The sequence below is a fragment of the Lathamus discolor genome, chromosome 20 (genome assembly GCF_037157495.1).
Source record: "Lathamus discolor isolate bLatDis1 chromosome 20, bLatDis1.hap1, whole genome shotgun sequence".
Taxonomy (NCBI): domain Eukaryota; kingdom Metazoa; phylum Chordata; class Aves; order Psittaciformes; family Psittacidae; genus Lathamus; species Lathamus discolor.
In genome coordinates, this window is record NC_088903.1 from 2,434,641 (window position 1) to 2,450,357 (window position 15,717).

General features: G+C 44.2%; 1 protein-coding gene across 3 annotated transcripts in view; it reads right to left on the reverse strand.

Moving 5' to 3' along the window:
- Window positions 1-1,754: 1,754 nt before the first annotated feature.
- The window catches only part of NSF (N-ethylmaleimide sensitive factor, vesicle fusing ATPase), a 62,601-nt gene continuing 48,638 nt past the window's right edge, over window positions 1,755-15,717 (reverse strand). For 2 of the 3 annotated variants that reach the window (XM_065699169.1, XM_065699171.1), the window contains exons 18-21: window positions 6,961-7,095; window positions 5,522-5,635; window positions 3,868-3,923; window positions 1,755-3,266 (exon numbers count right to left, since the gene is read on the reverse strand). In XM_065699169.1, the coding sequence (XP_065555241.1) occupies window positions 3,248-3,266; window positions 3,868-3,923; window positions 5,522-5,635; window positions 6,961-7,095 (324 nt within the window). In that variant the 3' untranslated portion in view covers window positions 1,755-3,247. Of the gene's footprint in view, window positions 3,460-3,867; window positions 3,924-5,521; window positions 5,636-6,960; window positions 7,096-15,717 lie in introns of all 3 variants that reach the window. The other variant, XM_065699170.1, reaches the window with a different exon arrangement.

Genomic DNA, 15,717 nt, shown 5'->3' on the forward strand with positions numbered 1-15,717 from the left:
TATAAAGTTGTAGAGGTCGATTTTTTTTATTTTATATTCAGAAAATGTCTCTTTTTATAAGCATTATTTATTATACAATGTATATACTTGAGTTAACTAAGATTATATATTATATAAATATATATATTTGGAGAAAAAAAAAATCTATTTCAACTTGCTTTTTTTTTTTGTGCTACGTCATTAAAGAGAAGGTAAAAAACCAAAAACATGCACTTGCCAGCTTGTGTGGTTTGCCTCTGAAGGTCCTTTAAGTCCTGCTGAAGAACAGCTATGAGAATGGTGGTTCTTCATCTAGCCTCTTATGCACAGTCATACGAATGCAAGACAATGATGGTAAAATATAGCAAATATAGGAGGTTTTACAGCTGAATGCAAAGTGTGCCTAAAACGTGAGATTACTGGATTAAAACAGACTTTAGACTTCATATTCACCCCCATCAATGTTCTTTAAGGCTGTCACTGAATGACCTTTTGATGGTTTGGACCATCGAAGATCTAAGTTTTCTCCTGTTCATGAGTAATTCTGTGGGGGTTTCTGCAACACCTCCCATACATTAACGATGCCATTAATTGCACACAATTTTACACAGATCTGGCCTCAAATATACCTATCCAAAGGACACAGAAATAACAAGATTGTTCTATTTTCCTGCACTGACCCCAAATTTATACACAATTACATCTGCCTTCTGGCAGAGGGCTGCCTGAAGCATGGTGCTGCTTTGTGTGTGAATGATGCCCAGCTCTGTTTGACTGCGCCACGTCACAGACAGCATGGAAACATAAGAGTGGTTTGTGTTGGAAGGGACCTTAAAGCTCATCCAGTTCCAACCCCTACCATGGGCAGGGACACCTTCCTCTAGAGCAGGTTGCTCCAAGCCCCTGTGTCCAGCCTGGCCTTGAGCACTGCCAGGGATGGGGCAGCCACATGCTTCTACATGGGCCATCTCCTGCTGGGTGGCAGCAGCGATGCCTTCAAAGCTACATGAACACCAACAACGTGTCACCAACAAACCAGACAACCAAAAAGTGCAGCCTCATGGAGTGCTTTGAGTTTAACAGTATTGTGAGTGCAAGCTATCTGTATGTCTGCCCACCATCCCAAGCTATTCTCCACCACACTGCCCCCCAAACCCCATCCCAACACTTTGAAATACATTTGTCTTTGATTAACAAAGCTAATTCAGAGACAGTTACATTCCTGGAAAGTTCAGGAAAAAGCAGTAACAGGGAAAAAAAGAGGATAAAGAATTTGGCCATTACTGTTTAAAGCAATACAAGTTCTCACCATAAAGCCACTCTTGCCCAGGTAGTAGAGAAAATGTGGTGGAAAAATGCTGCCAGGAGTCATTCTCTTCTGCCACCTGCAGGAAACACTTTGGATGGAGATCTCAGAATAGGTTGGAATAGGTGGAATACCAAACCCAGCATTTTGCCCTGTTTTTTCAACATGGCCTTCTTCAAGTGTGATACCCCTGCACACACACGCATAAATTTCTGGGGCTTCCTCAGCACTGCAAGGTCCAGAAAACTCTAGGATGGGTGGGACCAGAGGTCTTCTCAGCCAATTCCTTTAAGGCTACCCATGGCCAAGCTGTCCAGGCTGGGAATATATATTCAATCCACCCATGCTTAGGTACAAACTGAGAATCCCTCTGGCTATCAGCAGCCTGAGAATAGCTTTGCTCTCTTTGCACCATACATCAGCATTCCATATATACACCTCCGTTCAACCAGCATCAAAGACACAGATGTCTCCTAGATCATCACAAGTTGTTGTGCTTTTTATTGAATCCACTGAATGTGCAATTAAACCAGATATTTATTCATCAATATAGCTCTGGACAAAGACACAATAAGGTTTACAACATTTGCTCTGAAATATAAGTTAATGTGTGCTGCTGTCACTAGGACTAGCAGAGGAAAGAAAGGAACAAATAAATTCACAAGATCATACACAAAATGAGAGGGAATAATAACCACTGGGACTCGCCATGTCATCACAATACAACAGCACTGCCAAAGGAAAAGAAAGCAGAGTGGAGTGACTAAGATACTCCAGCTGCTGTAAGTGTGCACTAAGGACTACAGTACCTTCACCTTTGGGGCTGAAAGAACGTGAAGCACCCTCTTTCCCTGGGAACACCACTTTGGGTACAAGCTGCTAACCCTTAGCAGCGTGTCTGGTCAAGTTTAGGAAGCTACAATGACTAAGATCCCATAAATGGCTTTGATTTCATGCCCCACCAAATTGAGGTATGTTCCATAAACCTTATTAAACGTGTGGAGCCAAAGAACCAGAGGGGAGTAGCCTCATACAGTCATCATCGACAGCATCCCATTGACGTGAGATGACTACCGGGGAAGGACCACGTAGCAAAGTTTGATACATTCCTTAATTTCAGTGCAAAATCACGGCAATACATTATCTCGTGCATCTGCAGGGCTTGGCTTCCTCTCTGTCTCTAAGGAGGAATTGCAACTTTGGTAGCATGGCCAGAAAACGAGATCTAATGAGGCTGGCTAATACCAAAGCTGCCATCTACACTGCACTCATGAAGAGCTTTCAGGCTAGAATCAGCATCCCTAAAGCTGTTAAATTAACAACAAGCTCTGATGCCTTCAATATTGGATTTGGAAGTTTCTTCTACTCTGACCAACATACTTCTCCTTGCCTCCTTCCAGTCCCTAATGCCACTAACCAGTCTCTCTCATCGGGCCACAAAATACCTGGATATAAAAGAAAGCAGGTATCAGCATTTAGGCAATTCTGGAATTGAATTACTATGGGCACTATCTTTAGGTAATCAGCCTGGCTCAGTGTTCAATGAGGCATAGTATGATGTAACATCAGATCAGGATAGAGTCTTCACCACAGACTGTCAGGTTTTATTAGAGGTCAGGAGTTTTTCCTATAGGAGCAGCTGGATGCTGGACACAAGTGAGCATTAGCTTCAAAACTTACAGGGCATTTCCCTCATGCTCAAACCAAATGAGAATGCAGCCTTGCCTGCACAGAGACAGAAGCACAGTGTTCTAGGAGACACGTCCACATGATATGAGGATATTAGAGACAATGAATAAAGATACTGTATTGCACTAAACATGCAGATTCCACATTGGGTTCTTGGTAACAGGGGAGCATTTCACTTTGTCCAGTATGTGCAACACAGACGAGTAAAGAGCCCAGTGTGTATTCTCCAGGTTGGTCACTTTTCCAGCTGTTGATCTTGCACTTGGTCCACCTTCAGTCTAGGCAAGGAACTCTTGCAAAAGAAGCCAAACCCGTCAAGAAAGCATGCACATGTATGAAAGCATCAAGCACACACTGGAACCCACTCACATGGAGCCAGGATAGATACTGGTGTGTTTCCCCAGCACAGGTACTGCCCTACAGGTATTAGTCATTTTCTAGGAGATGCCACTGTCAAGACTGGGCTCAACTATTCCCTGTGATACCTACAGGGGAAAGAGTACGACATCCTTCTCTCAGACAGGAGAAACACAACAAATCAAAGTTCCAGATTTTAGACAAACAGCTGGATTTTAACTTTAGCAGAGCCTCCTCTGATTTACTTTAGCTCAAGAACACTAAATCGTGGTCCAACATCTCATTTAAACACACACATAAATTAAGAAAAGCAGAGAACTCAGGCATGCAGGTTCCCAAAAAGTTGTCAGGACCTCCCCCCTCCCAAATCAACTGGCATATAGCTGCATGGAGAACTGAGCTGGTATAGAGCTATAAACAGAGGAGAGGCCACCACTGAGATCAGCTACACTGCACTGCAGCTTCCCCGCAAGGAGATGCTTGCTTCTGAGCAGAGAAGAGGATTTTAAGCAACGCTTTAAAATAAAAGTACTTACGTTCCTTCTTCTCTCAGAAGAGCCAAGAACTTTTTCACCCGGTACTCAGGATCCATCTAAACATCAAACAAAACAGATCTCCATTAACATGATGCAATCTTACAGCAGGAAAATGAAGCCACAAAGACAGCTGGAGATGTGTGTTTGCTTTGCCCATACATTGGCCTAGCCAGAGATCAGTCTGACTAAGTATGTCCTCATACATCCTCTGTCTTCCTTACTTCCCATACAGCTCCAGTAGCACAGGAGAGGAGCGTGGTGGGTTAGCACGTAAGGGAAAGCTGAATCCCAGCACAAGGCTTCCAGAACCAGCAGTACCAGCATATGGTTTGGCTCCATCCACCAGGAACATCCCCCTAAAGATCAGTCCTGCCTCTCCCCAGTGTTCTGTTGAAACAACCCCAACAAAACAACACACAAGTTTACCTGTCTGTACAGTTTAGGGCAGCATGAAGACCCCCTGTCTACAGCATCATAGGTGTGCAGCCACGGGGTGATGCTGTGAACAAGGCTGGGGTGAGCATTTCCACCCACCTCCAGATTCAGAACTGCCCATGATTTACATAACCTTTGCCTTCAGGTTTGAAAAGAACCAATGCTTAAGGTCAAAGCAGAAAAAGAAAACGTTCTGTGTCAGAAGAAGGAATCTATTGTCAAGACTGAGTGAAATGGACTGCAACAGAGCCAGGCAGTCCCTGAAGGCCTGCACCCTTTAAATACATTTAATACATGTGAGCAATGACTTACTGACTTGCCTGTAGGTATGGAATTAAAAGCCAAGGAAGAAGAGGAAAAAGTAATCTAGATAAATGACTTTATTCCCTGAGGTGACATCCAGTCAGAGCATATCCTTAGTGCTGTGCAAGTTTTAACAGAATTGTGAATAGTGAACGGAGGGATACATGACTTATATGCTGCTAAACTACATGCCTCTTAGCTTATGCTCAGCCTCTCCTAGGAAGATCTAAGGACAGTTCACTCAGCTGCACTAAATCCATTTGATGTGAAAAGAGAGTGTGTGTGTGAAGGGGGGAAGGACTCCGAAGGGCGCTGGGATGTCAGCGTGGAGGATTAGGGCTGCACGTTACACCCTCTCATTTTTAGCATGCATACACTGTCGAGCACAAGCTTGATGGCTGCTCGCAGGCATGGATGATGGCTGCGGGGGAGGGTTAAGAGCTACATATTTCTACCCTCTGCAATTATTTTCTTTAAAGTGCTGAAAGTGGAAAATCAAGAGGAGAGCAGCTGAACAGCCTGACAGATTTATCTTCTTCAGGGAGAGAGCACATACACCTGCACAGGCACCTTCGTCTTGAAAAGAAAAATAGAAGGATCCTAAATGATTGCTATCTGCAATCTTAATGTGCTGGGTGTAGAGAAGAAATTCCATGAAAGGTAAGTTAATCCAATCCCGCCAGTTGCCAGATGCTCTTCTCTAAACAGCCTATGGCACTGTGGGTTTTAAAGACCTCTCCATGGACCAAGACCTGGTGATTTCTTTGTTCAGAACATTTCTTCTCACTGTAGCTCTTTTCTCAAACCAATTCAAAGGCTCCCCACACACAGCTAAAGCAGGGGTCAGCAGAGAAGTGGGAACCTCTAAGACTGCTCCCATTTACCCCAGTTCTTCCTGGACCAGAAACATTCTTACTTGTAATGACATTTCTATCAGCATCAGCAGCTTCTTGATACCGATCCAAACAGGCTTTCCTTTGACATTCTGTGCAATAGTGCTGCGTTCCTTGTCTTTGAAGTTACCCAGGAGCTGGGAGGGGGGAATAAAATACAATAAAACAAATAATCAACAAGAGGAGATTGTCAGTAGGAATAATGCATCCTACCTAACTCAGGAAATAGGGAATAAGAAGCTAAAAAGCATTTTCTAGCTTGGAAGGAAAATTTGTTGCAATATATCTAGACAAGGCAAAACACATTTTGATAACACTTCTTCTCATAAGATCTCTAATCAGTCTCTTCCATGATGCATTCCAGTTTTTCTTCAGATTAGACTGTAGAAGGAACACAGTGGCTCAAGCTAAAGTGAGTTTTCAAAACAGCTGCTAGAGCATCTGTGTCTTTCAGGCTTTGGTGCTATTACCTGAAGGGGGCCTACAGGGATGCTGGAGAGGGACTCTTCATCGGGGACTGTAGCGATAGGACAAGGGGTGATGGGTTTAAAGTAAAACAGGGGAAGTTCAGGTTAGATACAAGGAAGAAGCTCTTCCCTGTGAGGGTGGTGAGGTGCTGGCACAGGTCGCCTGTAGAAGTGGTAAATGCTCCATCCCTAGGAGTGTTCCAGGCCAGGTTGGACAGAGCCTTGGGCAACATGGGTTAGTGTGAGACATCCCTGCCCATGGCAGGGGAGTTAGAACTGGATGATCTTAAGGTCCTTTCCAACCCAAACCAGTCTGTGATTCTATGATTCTATTATCATTGTGACAATTATGCAAGTTGGCATGAAAGATCTGCCTGTGAGTTATTTTAACAGCTTTCAATATTCACTACAATTTCCCCTATGACACAGAATAAGAAGCCATTAAGTGCATGAATTTACATAGAACCTATAATCTCTTCAGCACCAAACACCTTCATCCAGTGTTGTTCCAAGAGCCTGGCACCCTCAAGGAACATCAATTTTAAGTGTCCCAGATATATTCATTACCCACTTCCACGCCCTTGGAATCGTTCAATCCACTCCACAAGCTTTTCCCCTGAACCTACTATTCTCTCATTCTGCCTTAATTTAGTGCATGATAAATAATAGAATAGAATAGAATAGAGTAGAATAGAATAGAATAGAATGGTCAGGATTGGAAAGGACCTCAAGATCATCCAGTTCCAACTGCCATGGGCAGGGACACCTCACACTAAACCATCCCACCCAAGGCTTCATCCAACCTGGCCTTGAACACCACCAGGGATGGAGCACTCACAACCTCCCTGGGCAACCCATTCCAGTGTCGAGCCTTAGACCTGTTAGATTATGACATAATGTTAAGTGGAACAGTGCTCCCAAACACAGATCTACTGCAAAATTACTCCTTTCCAACACATTTTGAGCTTTTTTGTCATCATTGAACCTTTTCTTACCTCCAAAGCCTCCATCAGCTGCTCCCCTGTTGCAATGTTGGGCACGTGAATTGTAGTGCTGAAAGCATTCAGCATTTCCATTTCCTGCAGGACATCTTTGCGACTGGTGGTTCCAATGATGAGAAGCTTGCGACCCTGTCCACACAATGGAAGAAGTGTCAAGAAAGGAAAAAAAAGAGAGGAACCAGCTTTGGGAAGTTTCAGCTATCTACATATGAAAAATGGCCATGTAAAAACATGACTTAAAACAGAACTGATAGGATTCAATCTGCCAGTAATTGAAGTCATCTAGAGAATTCTCTGCCACTGTGCAGACAGTTGCAATGGTTTTATAGGTCACATTTGAAGAGCAGAGGTTGCTTAAGTCTCTAAGAGTTCCCGTCGTCAGTGTGGTGGTGTACAAGGACAGTACCACGTCTGGCAGCCTCTGAGTTCAAACCAGCAGTGCACACACCAATTCTGAGTTGACCTGAGCAATAGCAGGGTTTGTAAATAACACAGCAATGAATGGAAAACATCAACTGCCAGTAACAGTCAACTTTTAGCTCATGTTGCAAATGCTGTTTCAGTGCTAGTTGTATGTCACTGTGCAGTGTTCAGACACTCATCAATGCTGGCTGGTGGCTTGGAATTACCAGCTGCGACCAGTCCCTCTTCCAGTGCAAGGGACAAGGAGCCCATAGGTTGACCAGAAGCGTGGCTTCTGTGTCCTCCTCATTTGCTGTACAGAAGTTTAGCTGATGCTCAGAGACAAAGGGTAACATTCTAAACTTCAACTTTGTGAAACAAAACTTGGTTTGCTTTTTTAATAATGATGACCAAATGAACTAAAATCTATCCCCAGATGTCCTGGTTTTGAGCAGCAGCAGTCAGTTTTCTCCTTCTTAGGAGCTAGTGCAGTGCTGTGTTTTGATCTTTTGGCCTTGGAGCAGTGCTGATAACGCCGATGTTTTCAGTTGCTGCTCGAATGTTTGGTGTGGCCAAGGACTTTCTGAGCCCCATGCTCTGCCAGGGAGGAGGGGAGGCTGGGAGGGAGCAGAGACAGGACACCTGACCCAAACTGACCAAAGAGGTATTCCATACCACAGCACGTCATGCCCAGGATGTAACTTAGAGTGACCCGGAAGGGTTGGGACTGCAGGGTTGGAGAAGGTATCGGTCGGTGCTTGGCTGGGGGGAGTGAGGCGAGTTATTGGTCAGCTGGTGTTGAGGTGTTGTATTCTTTCCTCTTGTTATTTCCTTTATCATTATTATTATTGGTGGTAGCAGTAGTGATCTATGTTATACCTTAGTTACTAAACTGTTCTTATCTCAACCCGTGGGAGTTGCATTCTTTTTGATTCTCCTCTCCGTCCCTCCAGAAGCAGGGGGAGGGCAAGAAGGGGGGGGGAGTGAGTGAATGAGGTTTGTGGTTGGGTTTAAACCACGACACCAGAGCAGCCAGAATTCATTGAAGTGCTTTGCATTCCTCTGACAAAGGACGAAAACCTATTTAAACTTAGTAAGTCTTTGATGAAGATGCTGCATCTTCACAGTATTTGTTTCCACTTCCCAAGTGCCATTGTATTCCTCAACAACCTGTATTTGAGCAGATCACGCTCCTGGCTTTGGGTAATGGACAATGAAAAAGCACCAGAACCGGCAGCAGACTCGAGGGCTTACTTCAGGTTTGGTTTTAGCCTAAAACAGCACAAGGAGGTGATGCCTAGCAGGCTGGAACCAGAACATGCCCCAGGTCATGAGCTTCACCCAAAGGCAACACTGTGCTGATCCTCCTGTGTATTCATCACTGCCTGCACCTCAGGAGGCACCACACTCAGCACCTCAGTCACCTCTTTAGAGGGGCAAATCCCCAGAAACCTAGTAGACAATTTAATGGGAAGCAGCCAATTCCCAAACTGATGACAGAAATGCCAGGTTTAGCACCGCGGTGGCAGAGGGAATGCTTTATTCCTAGACAAAACTCACCTGTCAGCACACAGCAAGCCAGAAAAGGTCTGAGTGTCTAAAAATGTCTTTAGTAGCCCTGAGAAGGGAATGCACTGGCCACCTAAATACAACTATTCCGTAGGCTGCTGCTTCCACTGTGTTCTGCATGCCACTGCACATTACTAGTTTCCTTTCTGATCATCAGGTCACTGTGTAGCATGGCCAGGAAAATATTTTCTCCTTTTATGAGTTTGAGCTAAATCTGAACAATTCAGTAAGATCATGCAGGTAAAGAGGAAAAACCAATGCACTCAGAGAAAGTGAAGAGCCATTTGATCCTCACACCTACAAGGAATTCAGAAAGCACCCTCAGGTGCTCATTTTCAGCTAAAGCACTTCATAGACCAAGAAAACTAAATGATGCTCAGCAACACAAAAGGTTTTTGCCTGCATAAAGACAAACTTTCAGTGGTCTTCATCTTTGGAAGGGGGGGGTAAAAGAGACTTTAACACAGGCTTGCAAGCTGTGTGAAATGAGTTCCCCAAGAACACTTGACCCATCACCTGCTCGTGAGCCACAGAAGCCTGGTACAAATACCTGTGCTCTGAAGTTACCACCCAAGGACAAGGTTAAAAGGTGCCTTCAACTTGCCAAGACAAAACTAGGATAACAGCACACGTGAGAGCAGAGCTGATGCATGCTCAAAGCCTTCAGAAGGCAAAGAGGGATTATCAGCAGATCTGAGAAAATTTCATCTTGATTCTGATTCACTTCGCTTTCATAGTTGCTCTCTATTTCCTCAACACATTGTCCTCAGTGGCCTTTTGTTCAATTCAATAGTAACACTGAGGTACCTGATGTTATATATGCTCTAACTCAGGAAAAAGTATAAGCCCTGTAAGAACTTCTGCTGCCTTATTCACAACATTTGAACAAGTCAGGTACATGCTGTTAGGCCCCTTCAAAGAGCTTTCTTGTTATACAGGTAAGGTGCTAGGGTACAAAGGAAGCCAAAGAGAGACACTTGAACAGGACTGAGCCCCCCAAACCAACCCTCCTGCAAGCACAAATCCATGCCATGCCACACCACCAAGCCTGATCTGCTTCATAAGCTATAGCAATTCCTTTAAACTATTCATTGTTACTGTACGTAACACTCAGAATCCAGACCACCTTGGGTAAGGGGTTGGGATAATGAAGTTTCCCCATGAACTATGAGCATTTTAGGGGAAAAAAAAAAAACACTCAAATGCAGCCGACAAGGCAGGATGTGCTCCCAAAATACACCTAACAGCATGGATACAGTGTCTGGCCCAGCAGCGAAGACATCAATCAAGGGAATAACAACCTGCAGCCTTGAACAATGCCACCTGAGCAACTTCCACATGGGTGAAGTCCATGCCTGATTGCAATAAAAATGCAGTCTAGTTTGGGATTTCACCCCAGACTAAAAGGTCTCGCCAGGACAGGATGTAAGCAGCACAGAAATGGAATGAGTGAGGTGAGTTTTACCTCCTGCAACTTCAGGTGTCCACGGATGGCCTCATTCCCTTCACTTCCTCCTTTGCTAATGGAGCCCAGCTGACACGAACCTCCTCCCAGAGGAGCTGCCTACACTCCGGACTGAGCCAGCAAAGTATTTTCTAAACAGCTAGTTCAGTTGTAGAAAACCAAACCGCTGACAGCCACATTTAGTCAGATGAATCCCAAACTTGCTGTAAATCAGGCCAGCGGACAATTACTACACACGCAAAAATGACTCTCAGGGACTTACTGCCATTTAGGAAAGCCACTGGAATGGGTCCTTGTGGCTAGTTCTGTGAAAACACCAGCTCGATGCGAAACCTCACCCAAAATGCAAACACTCAGGCATTTTTAGAGCGGGAAAAGAGTAAAGCAAAAGTCATTATCCTAAAGGATGAACCCAGGGTGCTCTCAGGAGGCAATCCCAGGCATTTCAAACACCATTTCACATCCAGCAGAGTTGGAGAAATCAGAGGAAAGCACTGGGGATGGTCAGATATATGAAAAGACTTCCCAAAATAGATTCATGGTCTACTGGGGGTGAGGACATATGAATCTGTTCCAAAATAGATTCATGGTCTATTAGTAGAGGAGATGAGGGGGAAAGCTGTTTTTCAAAAGAAATGCTAGAGAGCATGACCTGAAATGATCAGTACCAGTTTTAAAAGAACAAAAGCGTGTTTGCTTTCACCACAGACAGCTCAGCTGAACTCAAGCAAGCAGCACACTATGACTGGCAAAAGCTTAACAAGGCTCAAAGCAATAGGAAAAGTTAATAGAGGTCAGATCCATCAGCAGCTTTTAGATATCTCTGTTAGAACCCATGGTCAGGACCCTGAAGGGTTGAAACCTCCTAAGAACAGATGGCTATGCTGGCAAACACTGGTTAAAACATTTTCACAGCTCCCCCTTACAACATTCTGATTCTTTCCCTGCTTTCTTCAAAAGAAGCTATGTGCCTAAGCTTGCTCCCTTTAAACCTGACCCACTGGAAAACCCGCTTCCTTAAAACAAGCATCATCCCTGCTGGATCAGTTACTAAAAGAAAATGAACTGTCAGGAGTCCCTTGTACTTCTCAAAGTTTCAGGCAACTTGCTCAGCAAACAAGGGGAAAACCTCCAGTCAGAAACGGCTTGCCCCAGGCTTTACCACAAAAGCATGAAAAGCCATCAAAAGCCGAACTGGAAAAGCTGCTCTCATCCAGCTGCTCCACAGCGACACCCACCACAGGACATCACTGGGTTTATTCCTGCTACTGGGAGTTGTACTGCTCATGTCCCCCATTTTCAGAAATACTCACATTTTTGATCTTTAATTTCCACAGCAGCCCTTGCAAAGGCAACGTGGCACATATTGAGCCCACAGGAGAGCAGGGCTCAAGCTGAACTTCCAAAAATCAGGCATAACAAGTAAGCACCAAGTAAGAAGGAACTTGGACTTTCAACAGCTTAAGATCATTTGGTGTCAGTCTCACTACCAGGGCCATTCTGGACCCAGTTCTTCCATCGAAAGGGATGAGATACAGGCACGTCACTGAAGTCTAGACTCACCTTGCCCATTTTTAGGCCATAAAAGTGCCCCCGTTGGAGCCCAAGGTCCCTCTATGCTGATGGGAGGATACCCAATAGAGGTGCACATCTTGCCCCAGTGCCTTCTAGAAGTGGGATAATCCCAGACTTCACCTCCCTGTGGGATTTCACCTGAATAAAGGACATCATCACGCAGAGAGCGCTGGGACCCAAAGATCAAACGAGAAGCAGTTTTAAAAAATCATATTTTCAAGCATTATGAGATTGATTTTTCTACCCCATTGTTCACTTCCTAATGGGCACCATATTATTGCCTTGACTACTCAAGACAAACTAGAACACAAAAGAATCACATGGACTCTGCTATGAGCAAATGGAGTCTCATCACGTCAGGGGAGTCTCAAATGTCAGCAAATCTAGCCAGCCCTAGGCAAGGGGAGTTGAAGGGAACTCAAGCTATGCTATAACAAGGTACTGGTGGATACTGAACTGCCTCAGTTCACTCACCAGCTCTTCACTCAACTTTGGACCCTGTATCTGGTTTTGGGAAATCAACAACTCTTCACCTATAATGGGACAAAACATAATTTCCCAGGTTTGCAAGTACAAAAGTAACCTGTTGACTGGAGTTCCAATTCACACCAAGTGCCATGGAATCAGGAATGCATCTGGGATTATATCAAACAAGGAGATTATTCCCCCTTTTCTTCCCATCCAGTGTCCTGGAGAGGAAAGGGGTTGGGGGCCTCTGGGAGCACTGGAAGGGCATCCACGAGAGTGGTGGAGAGCATCTTGCTAAGCCAGCCATTTCCTAACACTGCACAGATTGTACGTCCAGCTTAGCGCAGGGATGCTGCAATGGTCTTTCACCCTTTGAGCCAATTGTTAGCTTTTCACAGGAACCAGCGGGGAAGCACATGTGAAACCTCTGTGGGGCTGGTGAGTCTCTCCATGCCTTGTGTGACTCTGCATGTAGATGAAGCAGCTTCGGCTTTCGGAGCTGCTGCTGCTTAGTTCTCAGAGAAGTCCTTTTCTCCCGCTTGGCTCCCTGCTGCGACAGCCCTTTTCAGTCTTTCTATCCCCCCCTGCCCCTCCCCAGTCTCCTCTCCTGCACAACACAGGGAAACTCGATTGAAATAAAGACCCAAGAGAACATGCTTCATTTTCTTCTCTTCAATCCATTTTAGAAAAGACTTTTAATTGGTTAAAAAAAAGATGCTAAACGAAACGCCATGGTTTTGAGTCGTCTCGAACTGGTAGAAATAGATACCACTATTTAAGCATTGCTGAGTGGAACAAGCAAGCATGGGCTGTGAGCAGGAATTTAAAGCAAACTCAGAGATGTTTCTCGTTTCTTTAAAGTTTCTTTTACCCTTAAAACTTCTGCAAAGGACAAAAGGAGCCAGGAAGCCCACAAAACGAGAAGCTTGAAGGATTTGTCCTTCCCACACCATGTTAAAACAACACAGCCTCAATAGGAAGAGGGGAGTCTGGGAGGCAGCTTTCATAAGCCAGTTCAACAGAGACATATACCTCAATGCATAATTAATAAGATTTCATCCCAGAAATGCTCCTCTTGCACACATAGCCTACAGTAATTGTAGGAAGCTGCTTGCACATTAAGTATACTCCCTGCAAGTGATGTGACAACACCGTGTGAATACATAATCTGGGCCACAGAGATGGGAGCAGCAGAGCTGTGCTGCTGAAATATGCTTCCCACTCATTCCTTCCCTGCAGTTTCAACTGCTTCAATGTTCTTGGTTGGAAGCTTTTCAAATCAGCTCTGTATTTCAGGCCCCTCTGACTCGTGGCACAATAAAGAGCCTATCCGAGAGCAGTCACAGATACTGTCACCCCAGCATCTTGTCAATGATTTCTCTCAGCACAAGGATATGCCCGGCGTGTCCCAGAACACTCCACTTTTACAAGGAATGAACTTAAACCCATGATCCTAATCCCACTGACATTCATTCTGGTTTGACCTCAAGGAGCAGGTTAGTACCACTGATGCTACTCATGAACATTTAAAGCATGTATCTGCATCTCAAATTACAACAACCCCCTGAAACCAGCCATTAGTTCCAAATAAATTGCTCCCCAAGGGAACTAGTCATCTCAGAGGGAAATTGGAAGGGTGTGGATTAACTGGTGTTATTATCTCCCTTGTGGGTTTCTCACTTGAGCTGAAAAACCCCAAGAGTCTCCAAGCCCAAATTCAATCCTTTTCACAGTAAACACAGCAGAAAAGGCCTCTTCCTGCATAACACAACCTCTTAAACACTGTTTTGCTTTTTTTAATGATAAAAATCCCCATATGCCATGACTATCACAGGGAACTCGCAAGGAAAAAAAACACTCTGAAGAACCATATCATCGGAACAGCCAAAGTAGGTCACAGCCCAAAGGGTCCATCTAACCCAATGTCCCTGATTTCCACAGTAGCCAACAGTGGACACTTAGAAAACAAAAAACCACACACACATCATCAATCAAATGGTGACATTTCCTCAGAAAACACTCTCTCTACCCTCCAACAATTTATGGCTTAAGTCACCATAATATTGGCTGTCAACCCAAAGTCTTCCAGCCTCAAGGGCATTTCAAACATTGCGAAGTACAAATCTCCAGTAACATGCATAAACTTGGCAAATATCTGAGAGCTTCAAGCCCTGCATCCTGTTTTCTGGGAGACTCAGATGCCAACAAAAGTGCATTTATGCAGCAAAATACATTCAGAGGATGCAATGATAAACTGCAGAATTTAGTATGTCGAGTTCCTTTGACAACTGAACCAAATCACGGTCTATTTTGCCCTATTGATTTATGGGAACAAACATGTCCTGGTACTGTGGAAATACCCAGCAATAGGTCAAGGATTACATGAGAATATGATGATCAAAACTGACTGTAGTGTTGCAGCCTTTCTGACCCGATGTATGTGATAACAGAATCCCAGTTTTACATTAGTGACTTCACGTGTCCTAGAAAGCTCACTGGGGAAAACCTTTGTTCTCCCAGGTTGACAGTCACAAGAGGAACTTCAGGGCCTGTGGCACTAAGAGTTTAGTTCAAAGTTCTGTATTTGAAAGGTCTTTTCACCAAACTCTCTAATGAAAACAATATTCACGCATACATCACTGTTTCCAGCATCTTAAAAATGACAAAAACTTGAGTTCATCCAGGCTGTGCTTCTGTGCCTTTTCCTGACACCACCTTTCAAGGTTTTCCTATTGGTATGTTATTTATTCATGCAGATACTTTCACACACACAGCAGAATTCCAGCAAACGACAGGAAAAACGGCAAACAAGAAAAGAGAAGGGTCCCTGCCTGCCTTTTTCAGTGCAAGCTTCAGAAATGTTGTCACTTGTGATGTTCTTAAATCTCATCAAGCCAGAAAGTGCAAACAGAGAGGATCAGCATGAGATGTAAGATCTTAGGCTTTCCTTACCCATTGTAATTAACACCTGGTAATTTTAAGTTAAGAACAAATTAAAACCCTGACACCCACAGTCATACATTACTTAGAAATTGATTTCTAAATAAGAAGGGAGCACGTGGTTGAGCCAGGGAATTGATTTGGACTGAGCAGTTCCTCAGTTAATCAGCAAGCAGACAGCTTGCATGTTTAAGTTTTACATGGTGAAGGTTAAACTTGTTTCCTTAGTATTTCTGGGGCTAACTGCAGAAGACTCAGCCTTAAGTAATTAGATAATTGAAGTTGAATCCTTTGAGGTTATCCTAGAAATGTCTCACTGAATGAGCAGCAGC